This window comes from Typopeltis vanoorti, chromosome 4 (assembly GCF_054136105.1).
Source record: "Typopeltis vanoorti isolate ZY-2024b chromosome 4, IOZ_Tvanoo_1.0, whole genome shotgun sequence".
In the NCBI taxonomy this organism is placed as follows: Eukaryota; Metazoa; Arthropoda; class Arachnida; order Uropygi; family Thelyphonidae; genus Typopeltis; species Typopeltis vanoorti.
This window is the reverse complement of record NC_143552.1, coordinates 7008129-7025273: the sequence shown is the minus strand read 5'-3', so window position 1 is coordinate 7025273 and position 17145 is coordinate 7008129. Positions and strand designations below refer to the sequence as shown.

At 35.5% G+C, this 17145-nt stretch overlaps 1 protein-coding gene across 1 annotated transcript in view; it reads right to left on the bottom strand.

The window, feature by feature from the left end:
- Positions 1-17145, bottom strand: part of ssh (Protein phosphatase Slingshot) — a 412359-nt gene that overhangs the window by 186532 nt on the left and 208682 nt on the right. The window contains exons 6-7 of the mRNA XM_090391626.1: positions 13688-13753; positions 5827-5961 (exon numbers count right to left, since the gene is read on the bottom strand). Coding sequence (XP_090247752.1) covers positions 5827-5961; positions 13688-13753 — 201 coding nt within the window. The remainder of the gene's footprint in view (positions 1-5826; positions 5962-13687; positions 13754-17145) is intronic.

Genomic DNA, 17145 nt, shown 5'->3' with positions numbered 1-17145 from the left:
ACTATTCGGCCAGACCATAGTGCCCCAAAGACTAAGATCCCGACATAGCTTCCTAACTATTGAACCACCTAAAAATCCTTCAGAGACAAGACTTCAACAATGGCTTGCACTATACCAGGAGAATAATACTGGTATTCCAACATCCGAACATTTTCCGTGTGGTGCCCACTTGGAAAAGCCTCAACAGACTTCGAACAACACGATGCTGCAAACAGAACCTCATCAAATGGGGCTACCTCACTGGACCAGATAATCATGAGTGCAGGATGACCAAGTCCATGGAACACCTTCTTTCTTGTCCCCTTCTTCAATCACCTTGTACCAAAAAGGACCTTATATCCTGCACAGAAAGAGCAGTTGATTGCAAAAGATACTGGAGGAACAGCTGACCATATTTATTGCATATAACCCATGTATAGCTTCTTTTTTCTTCATATGTTACTTATTAGTCCCAGTGTAATTCACCTACCAAATTTAAGACATTCTCATTTGTAATGTATCCTAATTTACTGTAAATAATGTTGTACCACTTGTGTTTGGATACGAAATAAATAAATAATTCATGATATCACTCTTCTTTCTCCTGTTAGCACCAGTCTGTAATCCACATACTCACAATCTGGCTTCATTATCTAAATCCAATAATTTTTCATAGCATCTTTATCCCCTTAGAATCTGGAAGACCAAATCTGTATGCAATAAGGTGCAGTCATATCAAGGTCTTATAAAGAGGCAAAATGACTTCCAAATCCTTACATGTCTAGGTTAGCTTCAACATCACTATTATCCTCTGAGTTGTATTTATCCTCAACTTTTGTGTGACCTTTGAACTTCAAATTCCTATCAGCCATTATGCCAAGATACCTAGCCTCATCATTTCCTTGCAGCATAACCCTGCTAATATAATATGCTGCTAAAAATCTCATCATGCCAAAGTGCATAACGTTACACATAGTAACATTAAACTGATAATCATTTTAATTTGCCTAAATTTCCAGCTTATTCAAATCATTTTGTAAGTGCAAAGATAGGTAGTGCAATCATTAGCATCCCTGATTGTCCTTCCTATCTTCATATCATGGACAAATAATTGCACATCTCCTGTTAGACTCTTCTTATGCCACTGTTGTTCAATGTATAGATTGAACAACAATGGCCTAAGGAAGTAAACCCTGAAGTACAACACCGTCTGTAATTCTGTGTATTCAATTTTATTCCACAGGTTATCACCTTAAATCTGGCAAATGCACCATATACCACTTTTTGATATCTGTCTGTGAACTATCCACTGATCCAAGTCAGGGATTTAATCAATCACATATTCTTCAATTTATGGAACATTTCGTAGTAGTCATCTTCATTTGCCTCATCATCATGATATAATATTGAGTAAAATTCTTCAATTCTTTTTGCTATAGCATGTCTATCTCTGGTTATATTTTCATCTCATAGTTTGACTGCAACCATGTTTATTGCTGTTCATCAATTGTTGTTTGGCTTTTTAGAGGCTCAAGTTGTCTGCAATTGTTTTAGAGTATGAGTTCACAATTGAATTTTCATATTTCTTCTTTGATATATTTTCTGATTGTTTTGCATAATTCGGTGTATTCAATTTTATTCCACAGGTTATTAGCTTGCTTAATTTCTCTTGGTTTTTTCATAGCTGTTTTGTTCGTTCAGAAATTGTCTTATTTCTGTTCTGTGGTACTAGCTATTTCAAGTGAGTACTGCAAAAGGTTTTGACCAAAAACATCACTGCTTTCTAATGGATCAACATCGTCATCCATATTAAAATTTTTAATTGTTGTTGATCATGTTGGAATATATCTTTTTTAAAGTTGGATTTGCAGACATGTTTTACCTTGGTCTTTGATTTTTTTTTTTTTTTTTTTTTTTTAAACAATTTATTTCAACTTTACTGCATACCATATGATGGTCACTTCCAATATTGAAGGTGTTCGTAATAGAACAGCCATGCAAGATTTTTTCTTGTTGCTGAGGGTGGAGTTCAATTTCACTAGTTTTTTCTGTCTGGATTTTTCCATGCATTTCCAATGTGTTTTTTCATGAAAAAAATAATTCATGATGTACAGGTTTTTCTTCTTCTGCAAATTCTAGTAGCCTTGTTCCAATCTTCTCCTGTACCATATCCAAAATTTCCCAATGATCTTTCAGCTAATTGTTGTATACCAATTCTAGTTAAAGTCTCCCATTACAATTTTGAAATTATGTTTTCATTTGTTGTAAAGTTGGAATACATCATGATAGAAATCTTCTATCATGATGTATTTTTCTCTAACCATGTATATATTATGACTTATTGTTGGTGCATAGACTTGGATGACCTTGAGAATGTATCTTTTTGAGATCTGGTCAACAATACTTGCTATTCGATCAGATATGCTATCAAATTCTATTTTGTTGTTCTTCAATTTTTTGTTAATAATGAATCCAACTTCATTGATTCATTCCTTATCTTGTTCTCTATACTACAGTACTCATATGTTTCAATCTTTTAATTGAAGAATTTCTCCAGCATTACGTTCAACTTGACATGGTCCATGAATGTGCCATTTTAGTCACTTTAGCCCTTCAGTTAATTGTACTGCACTGCTCAGAACCATACAGTTTAAAGTTTCAAGGTCTAGTTTCCAACGGTAGAACTATCAGGTTATCCAGAGATCCACAGCCCACTCTTCTTTCATGTTTTATGAAAACATGAAAGAAGAGCTGCCAGAGATATTAAAATTAGAAGAAACACACGTATAAACCACAGTGAAAATTATTTAATTGTAAATATTTCATCCTAAGTATCTTAGGACATCATCAATACAGTATTTAAACAAAAATTAGGAATAACATACAGTTAGGGGGCATGATTACAATATAATCTCATGAAAACATGCATAACGTGCTAAAGTAGTACAAAAAACACGTTAATTATTTAACACAGTTTTGTATGATAATTTCCCATACTTTAGGAATAGTAAGAACGTCGTGCAGTTTAGGTTTGGTCTGTGTAGTAGGGCTTCAGAACTTTCTTTGTATAAACGTTCATGTTTAAATAAAGATCTATGTAAAAGTTTAGCCTTTTCCCAATGGATCCTGTGGTTTGGATTTTTAATTCCGTGTTGAGAGAGGCCAGATTTCTGTGGTTTAAGAAGACGAATGTGGTGTTGATGTTCCGAGATGCGTTTCTGAACAGACCTACCTGTCTGTCCAAAGTAAGATAATTTGCATGAGCATGGAATCTCATAAACACCAGGTAACCTATCAACCAAATTTACAACTTATTACCTTCTCCTAAGGACAAATTCTCACCCTTGATGTTACCTGGTGTTTATGAGATTCCGTGCTCATGCAAATTATCTTACTTTGGACAGACAGGTAGGTTTGTTCAGAAACGCATCTCGGAACATCAAGACCACATTCGTCTTCTTAAACCGCAGAAATCTGGCCTCTCTCAACACGGAATTGAAAATCCAAATCATAGGATCCATTGGGAAAAGGCTAAACTTTTACATAGATCTTTATTTAAACATGAACGTTTATACAAAGAAAGTTCTGAAGCCCTACTACACAGACCAAACCTAAACCGCAACGACGTTCTTACTATTCCTAAAGTATGGGAAATTATCATACAAAACTGTGTTAAATAATTAACATTTTTTTTTTTTTTTTTTTTTTTTTGGTACTACTTTAGCACGTTATGCACGTTTTCATGAGATTCTATTGTAATCATGCGCCCTAACTGTATGTTATTCCTAATTTTTGTTTAAATACTGTACTGATGATGTCCTAAGATACTTAGGATGAAATATTTACAATTAAATAATTTTCACTGTGGTTTATATGTGTGTTTCTTCTAATTATGAACGCTCCACAGGTTTCGTTATTTAAAAAAGAGATATTAAAAATCTTGTCCCTGGGGAATGAAGACCATTTTATTCTTGCCTGATTCATCTTGGAAGTGACTATATATGCCAACTTATATTAGTTATCAGGAATTTCATAATTTCATAAAAGGAATTTCACTTATTATGAATAAGTGAAATTCCTTTCTAATGTCTTCATTTTGATTTGATTCTGGTTACACACACACACACACACTTAGAATATTTTGCTATTTATTTATCATTTATTATTATGAAATTCTAGTAGACATTACAGTTATAACAAAATTTGTCACAGAATATAAAGAAGGGTATGATGCTCAAAATACTGGCTAAAATGGATTAACTATAATGGGGTTATAGTGGATTAATTGTAAATGTAAAGGCCCTTAACCTATTAGTGCATATCATTCCCAATGAGAATATCTGTTTCTGTTAACATATCTGAAGATAAGGAAACAATTCATCTGTTAAATAATAGTAACCCTCACTTCCTTAGCTAGTGTTAACCATGAACCAGATTGTAGACAAGAGATAAAAATTATTTCTTTTGTATTTATTACTGAAAAATAAACGTGTTTTGGCTACTTTCAAGTCAGTTCTGTTTTTGAGTTTTGAATTGGATTTTGATAAAACACACAAATACTGTTGTCGTGATTTACTCTGATTTCATATACAGATAGCATGTGAATTGCAGAAAGGTGATGTACAGTCAGCTAATTACATTTCAACAATACCACAGATTTTGAGCATGATGGATTATAGACATTAGGCTCTAGAAAATTACTAAAGTTGGTAGTTCAAAAATGAACCATTTGCAACAAATCAACCTACAGAATTTTTGGTTATTATTCAGGCCTCCATGGAATCAAGAGACTCATCATGGGAGGTCCTTCTTAGGAACACAAAGTCTATCATACCACTCCTTGAACTCATTGACCGTTCTTGCTCTAACCATTCTCTCAGGCAATGCCTTCCATGGTTCAACCACTCTCCTCGCAAAGAAACCACTCCTCATCCCCTCTTGCACACAGCTTCCTTTCGTAACTTCCAGGGATGACCCCTTGTAATCGCTCCTTCCTGCCGTTCCACCAACTGAAAGAACTCCCCAATGTCTACCTGTAACTGCCTCTCAACAGTTTAAAAGTCTTGATCATATCACCTCTCCTTTTTCTATCCACCAAACTATGGAGTCTACATTCCCTTAGTCGATCCTCTTAAGTGACATTGCACGATCCTGAAACCATCTTTGTTATCTGCCTCTGTACCCTTTCCACAGTTAATTTATCCCCCTTCAAATCCTGGGAACCAAATTTGAGAACAATAATCTAAGTGTGGTCTGATCAGGGTCTTATACAATGGAATGATAACTCTTATCTCTGCAGGTCAGCATCCTTCTCAGTATTGTAGTAATCCTCTGGGTTACCTTCACCACCTTTGCAATATGTTCCCTGAATTTCAGTTTTCTATCAATCACCACCCCCAGATCTCTTGTCTCCCCCTACTTCCTCCAGTATAGCTCCTCCAATCGAGTATGCATCCTCCCATCGATGGATCCCAAACTTCAGAACTTTTGGTTATTGTTGTAATGTTGGCAAAAATGGACATGTCCTCTTTCTGAAGTTAGGAATTCATATTTAGGGAAGGATTTTTTTTTAAACAGTGCCACTCACTCCTCACAATCTGTAAATATGTGAGGACTTTCTAAGTTTCATAACCTTTACAAGTACTCCAATCCCCAATAACAGGATACCAGAACTGAGAATGCGATCACTACAGGAGTAACTGAATAGGTAGTGAACTTCAATTATAAAGACTTGGCATATTTTAATAAAATATCTATTTTGACAGCACTTAAATATATACTTGAAATTTATAACCAGTATAAGAGGGAACATCCAACAGTTATTCACTATTTAGAAAAATTACATACCACTCATTGAGGCAAGACCTATCGGAATTAATTCGAGTCTCATAGTAATCAATCCAGCTGTGAGTACCACCTCCCATGAAGTAGTTATATTCTCTAGCTTTACCACTTGCTTTGTGTAATGTTTGAAGTGCAGACCTAGAAATAAAATGAAGAATTTCAGAGAAAGAATTCAGAGCATTTCTATTTTAGAGAAAGACTAAAAAAAAGACTTTATAAACTATAATTGCTACTACACATATTACTCTGTTCAAAAATCTTAATAACTACTGACTGACTAGAAACAAGTAAATTTTAATATTATTATTACATGACACCTCCAGAGAGTCCAAAGATTCATCGAGGGAGGGCACCTACTCCACAACTCTCCATCTCCACCAACTACTTCCATCATCTACTCCAATGGCATCTATTGCTGACCACCACCACTAGTATTATCACAGACAATCAAACATCCATGCCCACGACAGGATTCAAACCCGCAGCCTTTTGGTTGGAGGGTGGATAAGCTAACCACTCGGCCGGCATCTACATTTTTTAATATACCTCTGCATTTAGTACAATTTTTATTCTATTAAAAGAATAACTACAAGAATAAATATTTTAAGTACTGCACCTGAGTATCATCAATTATAAATCATTTGTTCTGGTAGTTGCTATCTAACTGGATACAGATTTTATGAATCACGATGCTCAACGTCATGCTGTTTTAATTATTACTATTACTACGGGCAACTCCAGGGAGTCATTAGACTCATCGAGGGAGGCCCCAAATCATATTCATCACAACTATTCGACATTCATACAGTATCTATCATACCTCGCCTTAAACTCATTCACTGTCACAGCATCCATCACAGACTCAGGGAGCGCATTCCACTCATTCACTCTAAAAGTAAAGAATCCGGCTCTAACACCTTTACTAACCACACTTTTGCCCAGTTTCCATGGATGTCCCCTAGTCCTCCCACAACCAGCCCTGTTCTCAAAAATATCTTCTGAATTAATTTTATAGAAGCCCTTCAGTAATTTGAATGTCTCAATCATATCTCCCCTCCTCCGCCTATCAACCAATTTTTGCAACCCACAAATTCTCAATCTGTTCTCATAAGGTTCATTCCACAGCCCTTCTATCATCTTGGTCACTCACTTCTGGATCCTCTCCACCTCCTCCCCATCAAGAAGAAACCTAGGTGACCAAATCTGGGCACAGTAGTCGAGATGGGGTCTTATCAAGGCTCGATACAGAGGAACAATAACCTGCTTGTCAACGTATTCTTCAGCAACCAAGTGATTTGATGAGCTGATTTGGCCACTTTTGCAATGTGTCCCCTAAATTTCAATTCCTTATCCACCAACACTCCTAAATCTCGTGCCTCATCAATTTCCTGGAGCACAGTTCCACCAATGCAGTAAACTGCCGCCAATCTTTTCACCCCAAAATGCATAACCTTACATTTTTCCACATTAAATTGACATCCATTCTCCTTCGCCCAGACCTCCAATCTATCCAAATCATCTTGCAAAATTTTGACGTCATCTGCATTCACTATTGCCCTACCCAATTTCGCATCATCCGCAAACAAATGAACTGTTCCTCTCAGATCCTTTCCTATATCATTAATGAACAAATTCAACAGCAGTGGTCCAAGAACAGATCCTTCTGGCACACCACTAGTCACAGGCCATCTTGTGGACTAAACAAAACCACTCTTTGATATCTCTCCGTAAACCACCCTCCTATCCATCTCACCAACCCTATGTCCATCCCCATATGCTGCAATTTACTGATTAGAATTCCATGTAGTATCCAGTCAAAGGCCTTAGCAAGGTCCAGTAGAATCACTGTAAACCCATTACCCTTATCCAGTTCAGCCGTCACTGTGTTATAATACGTGAGCAAGTTACTGAGGCATGACCTACCCTTCACAAAACCATGCTGTCCCCGATACAGTATCCCATTTTCTTCTATCCAATCTTGTATTTTCCTCTTGACTATTTTCTCTAAGACCTTGATAATGATTCCTGTTATGCTGATTGGCTGGTAATTTTCAACAGCAGCCTTGGAACCATCTTTGTGCAGCGGAACTATTTCCCCCTCTTTCCACCCCCTTGCGACTGACCCAGACCCAAGGCTCAAATTAAACAAAATGGTCAAGGGCACTGACAATTCTTTAGCCGCTTCACGTACGACATGAGCTGGTATACCATCCAATCCCACAGATGTATTGACATTGAGGTTCTGTAATAGACTAGTTACCTCTACTTCATTCATCACAATTCCAATATAAGCTGTTGGATCTTCCATTCCTGCAAAGTTACCACCTGGATGATATACTCTTGCAAAGTGCTCGCTCAGTAATTCCACAATATTGACTGATTCGGTTACCTCCCTACCCTCAGCATTTTTTAAGAACACTCTACCATGAACATTTTTCCTTTTACTTGCAACATATTGAAAAAACTGTTTGGGATTCTCTTTAGCCTGCATGGCCAATTTTCTTTCGTAATCTGCTTTTGCTTTTCTTACCACCCTTGTTACCATCCTGGCCTGAGCTTTATACTGTTCCTGCACCTGATGGTCACCTTTCTCCTTAAATTCCCTCCACAATTGTTTCTTTTTTTGCAGCTCAAGCTTAATAGTGTTATTCATCCATTTAACCCCTACTTGATTTATTATTCGGACTCTTGGTATACAGTCAACCATTGCCTCCTGCAAACAGTTCTTAACCACCTCCCATGCACTATCAACACCCAGCTCTTGCAGTTTTACATGCCATGGCACTGAGCCAAGCACACACCTAAGCTTGTCATACTTACCAGCCTGGTAATTCCACATGTACCCTGTCTTAATTGTAAATTCCACTCCTTTAGCCACCTCCCAAGTCATGACCTTATGGTCACTCTCACCAATTGGTAGCAACATGGCCATGTTCGTTACAGCCACATTCTCAGTTGCAATTACAAGGTCCAGCACTCTCTGCCCCTGGTATTTTCCACTACATGTTGCCGTAGATAGTTGTCCCTTAATAACCGCATAAAATCCAATTCCTTCCTCCCATGGGCCCTCTCCTCTTTCCAGTCAATGTTATCATAATTGAAATCACCCATAATAATTACCCTCCTTCCACTCATTTCTTCTATTTGCCTATGCATACTATCCCCACCATCTATTCCATCACCTGGTCTATAGCAGCACCCAATTGTATATTTTGTTCTGCTAGATTCTATCTCACACCAAACAGCCTCAAATGTGCTCTTTTCTCTATCCTGCGGTTCAACTTCTATACTCCTTGGCTGCAGTTCATCAGTAACACCCCCCCCCCTTTTTATTCACTCTGTCACTCCTGAACACGCTATACCCATCGCATTCAATCCCATTAGCTTCATCTGCATCATCTTCTGTCAGCCATGTTTCACTAATACCAACAACCTGCAGCCTGGAAGTGCCAACCATGGCCAAAAACTCTTCCTTCTTGTTCCTAATACTCCTGGCATTAGTGTACATGAATTGCAGAAGCCCATTTGTCCCATCCCTACTTTGATGCCTTATACTAACTATCTGGATAGTTATATAAGGTATAAGTATAAGGGTATCTGGATGGACAGGAGTGAGCAGATCTGGTTCGTGAATAGTCTTGATCTTTAATACTTGGTTCGAGTCACCATCTCAGTTATTCACTTTACATTGCACTGTACTCCGAGTCTCTCTTGGATTAGTTTTTGGATTGTGATTCAACTTTCCATCCAGACTCCAGCCTTCAGATATAGGTAGGTATCTGATTTTATTTTAATTTTTTTCTCTTTAACTATTACTGACAAAGCAGGTGCAGATGGTTGATTTGAACTGGGAGCACCAGGACTATGAAAAGGTACTCAAGATGCATGTGCAGACTAAGATGATCCTGGAGAAGAAATGGCCACACTGTTTCCCAAATGCAGCACCCAATGGGTTGACAGAGAATCTAAACTGTACAATGAACAGCATGGGTTTACTAAGGGAAAGTCATGTTTGGACAACTTGCTCACATTATATAATAATGTTACCACTGAGTTAAACAAGAGGAATAGATACATCATGATACTTCTGGATTTCACCAAGGCTTTTAATAGAATACTGCATGGAAGACTGTTGCATATACTGGAGAATATGGAATCAGATTATAAAATATTGACATGGTTAAGATGACGGATGAATGACAGATATCAAAAAAGTTGTATATGGGGAATGTGAGTCTACAAGATTTAAGTTAATTTCAATGCTGAAATGAACCTTGACATGAAAAGATAAAGAAATTACTTTGCCTCTCAAGGTCTTCATAAACCCTCATTTAGATTGCATGCAGGACTGGTCACCTGGTTTGTTTCAGTAGTGAATCACTACAGTAGTGATTCTGATATAGTAGAGAGTAGTGGCAGCTCGTGGCTTGAAATCGTGGGGGTGCTGCAACTTTCGAAATATACATACACACTGTAAGTACAGTGTATACGTGTTTGGATAAAATATCAAAATTATGGTAAAAATTTTTTAAAAAAATTAAACATGAAAAAATATTGTTTATTATCGATAAAAATATACAGTTTGGTATAATTCAAAATTACTTAAAAATAAAATCCATTCCTTTAATTGTAATGTCCAAATATTTAAAGAGATGGAGTAAATACGATAAACACTACTACTGGCACAAACTCCATATAAACAACAGTGGAACTGTGCAACGGACAGTGCCGCATTACACTAATAGCTCGCATCTCACTAAGATGTGCATATGCTTGCACGTGCGTAGCAATATGACACCGTAGTAAACACAGTGTTGCTAGTGTCCTTCATCCTCCTAAGTGCTACAAGATGGATTTTTATTATTTTTAATACAAAATAAGAAAATTGTATAGGATTGTTGATGATAAAATTAAATATTACAGGCAAATATAAATAATTAATAAATATATTTATATATCAAGAAAAATTGGGGGTGCTGCAGTTCCGCAGTGCCTATGCACGAGCTGCCCCTGGTGGAGAGAGTTAAAAAATAATATCAGCACTGTGGAATACTGATTATGAGGACAGACTGATAACTTGTAGACATTAGTAAACAGGAGAAAGGGAAGGGGGTAATGTGAATGAGATTTACACACTTCACGAGTCATACGAGATGTCAAGTAAATGAAATTTTTCATTTTATGGAGAAAGAAAGGACGAGAGAGCATCCTTAGAAGATGAGAATGAATGCCGTCAAGGGGGGGGGGGGGGTGAGAGCTAGATTTTCATCTCACAGAGTGGTATATGACTGGAATTGATTGCCATTGGATGTGCAAGTAGTGTAAATGAATTCAATAATAAGTATGACAGCTGGTGCGAGTGGCAAGCAGCCTCTGTTAATAATAATAATAAAAACGATGTAGCTAATACTACAGTACTATATGGCTCCTTTGTTATGTTAGCTCTCTTTAGTATATTATTATTATACTTGGTCCAATTCTCAAGATTTTTTTTTTTTTTATACTCATCTCATACACAAGAGGTCGAGGGACCTAAAGTACATCAGTGTTGTGCATGGGGTGCAGAAGAAGACAGAGAGTTTATTTATTTATATTTTTTTTTTGAAGAGCTGCAGGAGTGGTTCATTTGGGAATACTTCATGAGGAAGGCTGTTCCAGAGGACAGAGGTGGATGAAATAAAAAACACTGAATAGATGTAGATTCGGTATGTTTGCAGTTGTACAGTAAAAAAGGTGTGACGAAGCTGCAGCTCTTGTATTAACAGGTGCAACAGAAAGTAGTGGAATGACAGTTACCAAATCAGTGACCGTGGAAGTACCTGCAGAATAGACACAATGCTGCACTTGTGAGACAGAGGTTAAAGTGAATCTCTAAGAGAGGGATCCTCTATGAGCCAAATTTCTTGCCTCTGGATGGCAAAAAAGATTTTCAAGAAAGTTTTATACCACCTTAAACATGTAAGGAGTATTCTAAACACGGGCGGATTTGGGATTTGTGTATAGTTAAGAGTTGATTTGGAGTAAAATAAGCTCTTGAATTAAAGAGCATGCCAAGTTTCTTAGACGCTGAAGAGGCTATTGATGCGATTATGTGTTTATGCCAAAAAAAGACTGGAGGCAAACGTTAGACGAAGCAAAGATATCTGATAATGTCTGATGATTTGTGTATTACAGAGGATGAGAGTAGATGAGCTGGGATTTCTTCTGCACAAGAAAAGGAGAAACTGTTTTGTTGGGACTGAGAGGATAGGGGTGTCCTTGCCCAACTGAAGGATAGTATGTAGATCAATGTTTAAGGCACCAATTGTATATGATCTTGTATCTTGGGATGTCAGAGTACTGCATGGTTTATCAAAGGAGTGGAGAGTACTCGTCTGCAAAGCTGTGGATGGGATTAGTGTGAGTAGATCATTTATGTACAGGGGATAACAGAATAGGTGACAGAGACTCTAGCACTGGTGGTGAAGCTGGAAGAGAGGGAGTCATCTGCCATGACTTGCAGAGAACGACTAGAGAGAAAGCTGATTACCCAATTACAGAATGTGGCAGGGAGACCAAAGGATGGGAATTTGTTTAGTAGGCCTCAAATGCCACACAGTCGAAATCTTTGAAAACGTCAAGGGTAGACCGCTCAAGTTTCTCCAAACCTTTCCATGGTACATGTCCAGTGGTGGGTGATGTAAACTATAATGTCAGCTGTGGAACTTGAATGACAGAATCTGTATCGGTGATTGCTGAATAATTGGTGGGTGATAACTGAATATCCAATCCACAGTTTTGCTGATGATGGTACACTGCATTAACTTTCTGACTTGAATACGTATGCTACATTAATCATAAAAACTTAAAATATTAAGGTCTACATTCCTTATAAATACTGATCATGAACTCATTCTTCAATGGAATTCTAACAATTGTTAACTTGCAAAACTCAATCCTCGCTCACTTCTTTTAAATGAACATTTTTCTGTCTTTCTTTTGACACCAAAATCTCCAAAACAAGTCATATATCCAGATTTTTCTTTTCTTGAAGCCAATTACTTTATCTGTGAAAAATTAATATTCTATGTAATTCACTAATCCATCCAACCACTGAATACTGGAATTTGTAATCTAATCTCTTTACTAAATCTGTTAAAACAATGAGTGACTATTCAATACTGCTTTCAAGTTCAACTTAAGGAAAATTTTAACTATTTGTTCACCTTCTCTATTGCAAATCTCTAGAAAGGCCTTCATTCTTGTACATTTTGAAAACAGAGTCACCACACAGACCCAGAAAGATACCAAGGTTATATATCAATGTAGTAGTCATATATTTTCAATACACAAGTAGTAACATAATGTATTACCATATTATTAAATACTCTGGATCAGTGATAGTCATAAAAAATTTTACAGCTATGTTTTAAACTACTTCATAATTGCAAATTGTTTTAATTTTTTAAACAAATATGTGTATGCAACCTTTGCATATTCTTGGGTAAAATCAACAGTATCTGTTAAACAAGTAGAGTAATCACGAAGATAATTCACGTGTAAACTTTGTGTATGTTTCAGTAAAGAATTAAAACATGAATATAATTTTATACAATTATATATATATATATATATATATATATATATATAAAACAATTATATATATCTTTATAAGTATGCGCGGTTAGCCTAGTGGCGACATCGCAAAGTAAAAGAGGAAAAAGAAGATGAGATATCTTTATAATACAGTGATAAAACTTTCTAGAATAAAATATAAGTCATACTAGGTTAGATAACTGTGAAATTAAATATGTTCCCAAGATTTATACATCAATTATTATATATTATATATGGCAGGAGAGAGAGAGAGTAAATATTAACTTACCACATTGCCTGAACAGAAACTGGTTTAAAGATATGATGCCTCCCACTGGAACTGACACTGAAACCCCTATTTATTTATATATAAAATAAAATAAAAAAATACATTTAACAGTTTAATTTTTATGATCATGATTATGATATTTATAAATGTAAATATTCCATACTTTATATTATTAAGCCAAACAAAATGAACTTTACATCTAACATGGGACTTTCTAATAATTGTTTACATCTTTTACCTAAGCACTGAATTGGCACCATTACTGCGCCATTGGTCTAGCTTGCACTGATCAAACATCAAAGGTGAAACTATTCTTCATAGTGATCCTATCATTAATGGGTCAACGAAATTAAGCACACAAAGTATCTTCATATCAAAATACCTTAATAATGCACAGCACGCTTCCATTTAGACATGTTTATTGCATGCATTCATGGAAGGATCACTATGAAGAATAGTTTCACCTTTGAGGTTTGATCAGTGCAAGCTAGACCAATGGCAGAAGTCATATTACATGAAACAATAATATAATTTCTTATCAAGTATAATTAATTTTCTTAAGCAGAAATTATGCTGCTTGAAAAATTTAGTGATCTAAACTTTTCCATGGCACTGACAGAACTGGAAATTTATTATGTTATTTAATAATTCTTGCAATTACAAGCAGCACTTTTAAGGAATATAATACATTTTTTGTTTTATAGATGCCACTGCATTTTATGTGAAATAGGAAACAGCTGATAACAAAAACTATGTTCTAAAAATACAAACTGAGATAATATTTAAATATAACAATTACCACAGGAAGATGAAATACATTTGTGGGGAAAAAATCTCATTTCTTGCTTTATATTTTCAGTCTTTGCTGAGAAATTACTAATACCATCCATATTATCCAGCTTAAAAGTGCAGATCTCAAACTAAAATAAAATAAAAATATACCATAAATGTCCAAAGACAGTTATGGTATAACTGCCTTTGAACATTATGTTTTTAATTATGTCCCATTCATTTCTGTACATTAAATCTGCCAGAAAATTTCCATCCTTCAAGTAGCATTCATTTTTAAAAACTTCAACTGCTATTTTGAGATGTACAAACAGCTAATAGCAGCAGGCTTTAATGTGGTGACCTTGCTTGCTCTTCCAGGAGTAGGGAATATATTTATTTAACATACATGATTTTTTAATGGTTTTTGGATGAATGGTTGACAGGAAAAACTTAACTTATGCTAAAAGTTTTTCCTGTTAACTATTCATTCAAAATTTTTAAAGTTTATTATTTTTCAAAAAAATCTACATAATTGGAGCTTTGATGAGACCTTTGAGTTCTAAAGGAGGTTTAGATAAGAAGACATACTGTTCGAATTTCTTTTTATTGGAAAAAATAATGCTTGCATTAATATGGATAATTTCAAGATCAACACATAAATAATTACCTGAATTGAAGAGGCAAAAAATGTTATCTTTTCACAATTTAGTATAGTCAACATGTAATTTAGTGTAAAAAATTTCAGTGTCTGAAAATCCTTTCCATATACCAATACACATACATACATAGCTCATGGCAAAAACATGTTAAAAAAGAAAATCATGATGTCATTATATATTAACAGAATTGAAGAATTTAAAATATTTTAAGCTAAAACTTTGAAGGAAAACACAGATCTAATTCAAGAAGTTGGAAAATTAAAATCAGAGTTAAAAGTAAAAGTCTTAACATGTTATAATAAGGAAAAGAAACATATATATATCATTATAAATTCAGATCTAAGTTCGTAATCCAGGTCACAGCTTCAGGAGCTGCTTGTAAAAAGTCATTCCAGTCATTCTGATAAGCACGGAAGATGCATTCTGTTACAATATGTTGCATAGTCTGTCGTGGAGAACCACAGTCACATTCTGGAGATGTTAGTTTGTTCCATTTATAGAGAGTATCTCCACATAGGTCATGATTTGTCTGAATTCTATTTAGTACCGTCCATGTTTTGCGAGGTAGATCTGATCACCTTTAAAGATGTTATGCAAATGTTCTTTCGTATTTTCCTTCCATGTTTCTTCCCACTTTGATAAAGGATTAAAAGTATTTAGCATAGTTCTTCTGTTGCTCGTAGTGATGGATGGCGAGATTTCAATCTATTGATGTTAAGAGTTGGGAGATCCTGATGAACAGGTAGGTTCGGATTACCAGCAATTTTTTTGGAATTCACTGACTAAAGAATTCAATCTACATAGTTCTGTAGGAATAATGCCTGCTAAAAGAGGTAACCAATATGTTGAGGTCGATCTAATAGAGTCTGTAATTAATCTTAAGGTATTGTTCAATTGAGAATTGATAATCCTTGTGTGAGGACTATTTAGTCACAAAGGAGCACAATATTCAGCACTTGAGAATACCAAAGCAAGGGCTTCTACTCCGAAGAGTAGAAGCTCTAGAACCCCAGGTAGTGCCACAGAGCCTCTGTAGGATATTATTACACGCCCTTAGTTTATATGCCAAGTTTGAAAGATGATGCCAGAAAGTGAGAGAATGGTCAAGTGTGACTCCCAAGTACTTAGGGAATGTATTATATGGAAATATAGTGTTGTTCAATTCAATTTTTAGTTTCACATTTGCCAAGTTATTATTTAGATGAAAACAAGATATTACTGTTTTGCTCCTATTTAAATAGAGTCTCCATCTTTTAAAATATTCATCCAGAATAGTTAAGTCAGCTTTTAGAATTTCTTCTGTACGACTTATGCATTTATGCTATGTAGTTATTGCTATATCGTCGGCATAACAAAATTTCCTTGAGGAAATGACGGGAAGATTAGATATATACAGATTGAATAATAACGGAGATAAAACAGATCCCTGTGGCAGTTCATTATTTAACTTCCTTTCACTGCTAGTTTTATTACCTATAGTCACTAAATCTTCTATCTCTTAGCATACTGTTAATAATATGGACTATTGTTTTACATGGGATAATTTTATATAATTTATATAGAAGGCCTTGTCTCCAAACGGTGTCGAAGGCTGTTGACAAATCAATAAATGCTGTTAATGTTTTTAAACCTTTTTGAAAAACAGCTTCTATGTGAGTAAAAAAACCAAAGAGAGAGAGAACCTGGTCACAACACCCACGATTTGGTCTGAAGCCAGCTTGTTCTATTGGGACATTTTTAAAAATTGTGGAGCTTATTCTATTATAAATAAGTCTTTCAAAGAGTTTATAACAACAACTGAGGAGAGTAATAGGTTGGTAATTTTCCGGTTTATGATTAGGCTTACCAGGCTTTAAAATTGAAAGTACTTTTCCCAAAATACAAAAATATTTTCGGAAAATTTGGAGAAAAGAGCAAAGCTAATAATAATGGCAAATATCTGTTGGATTTCTGCTCAGGACATGGACTGGTTATTACTAACACCATGTTCCAACATAAAAATGTGCACATATTCGCATGGAGAGAAGA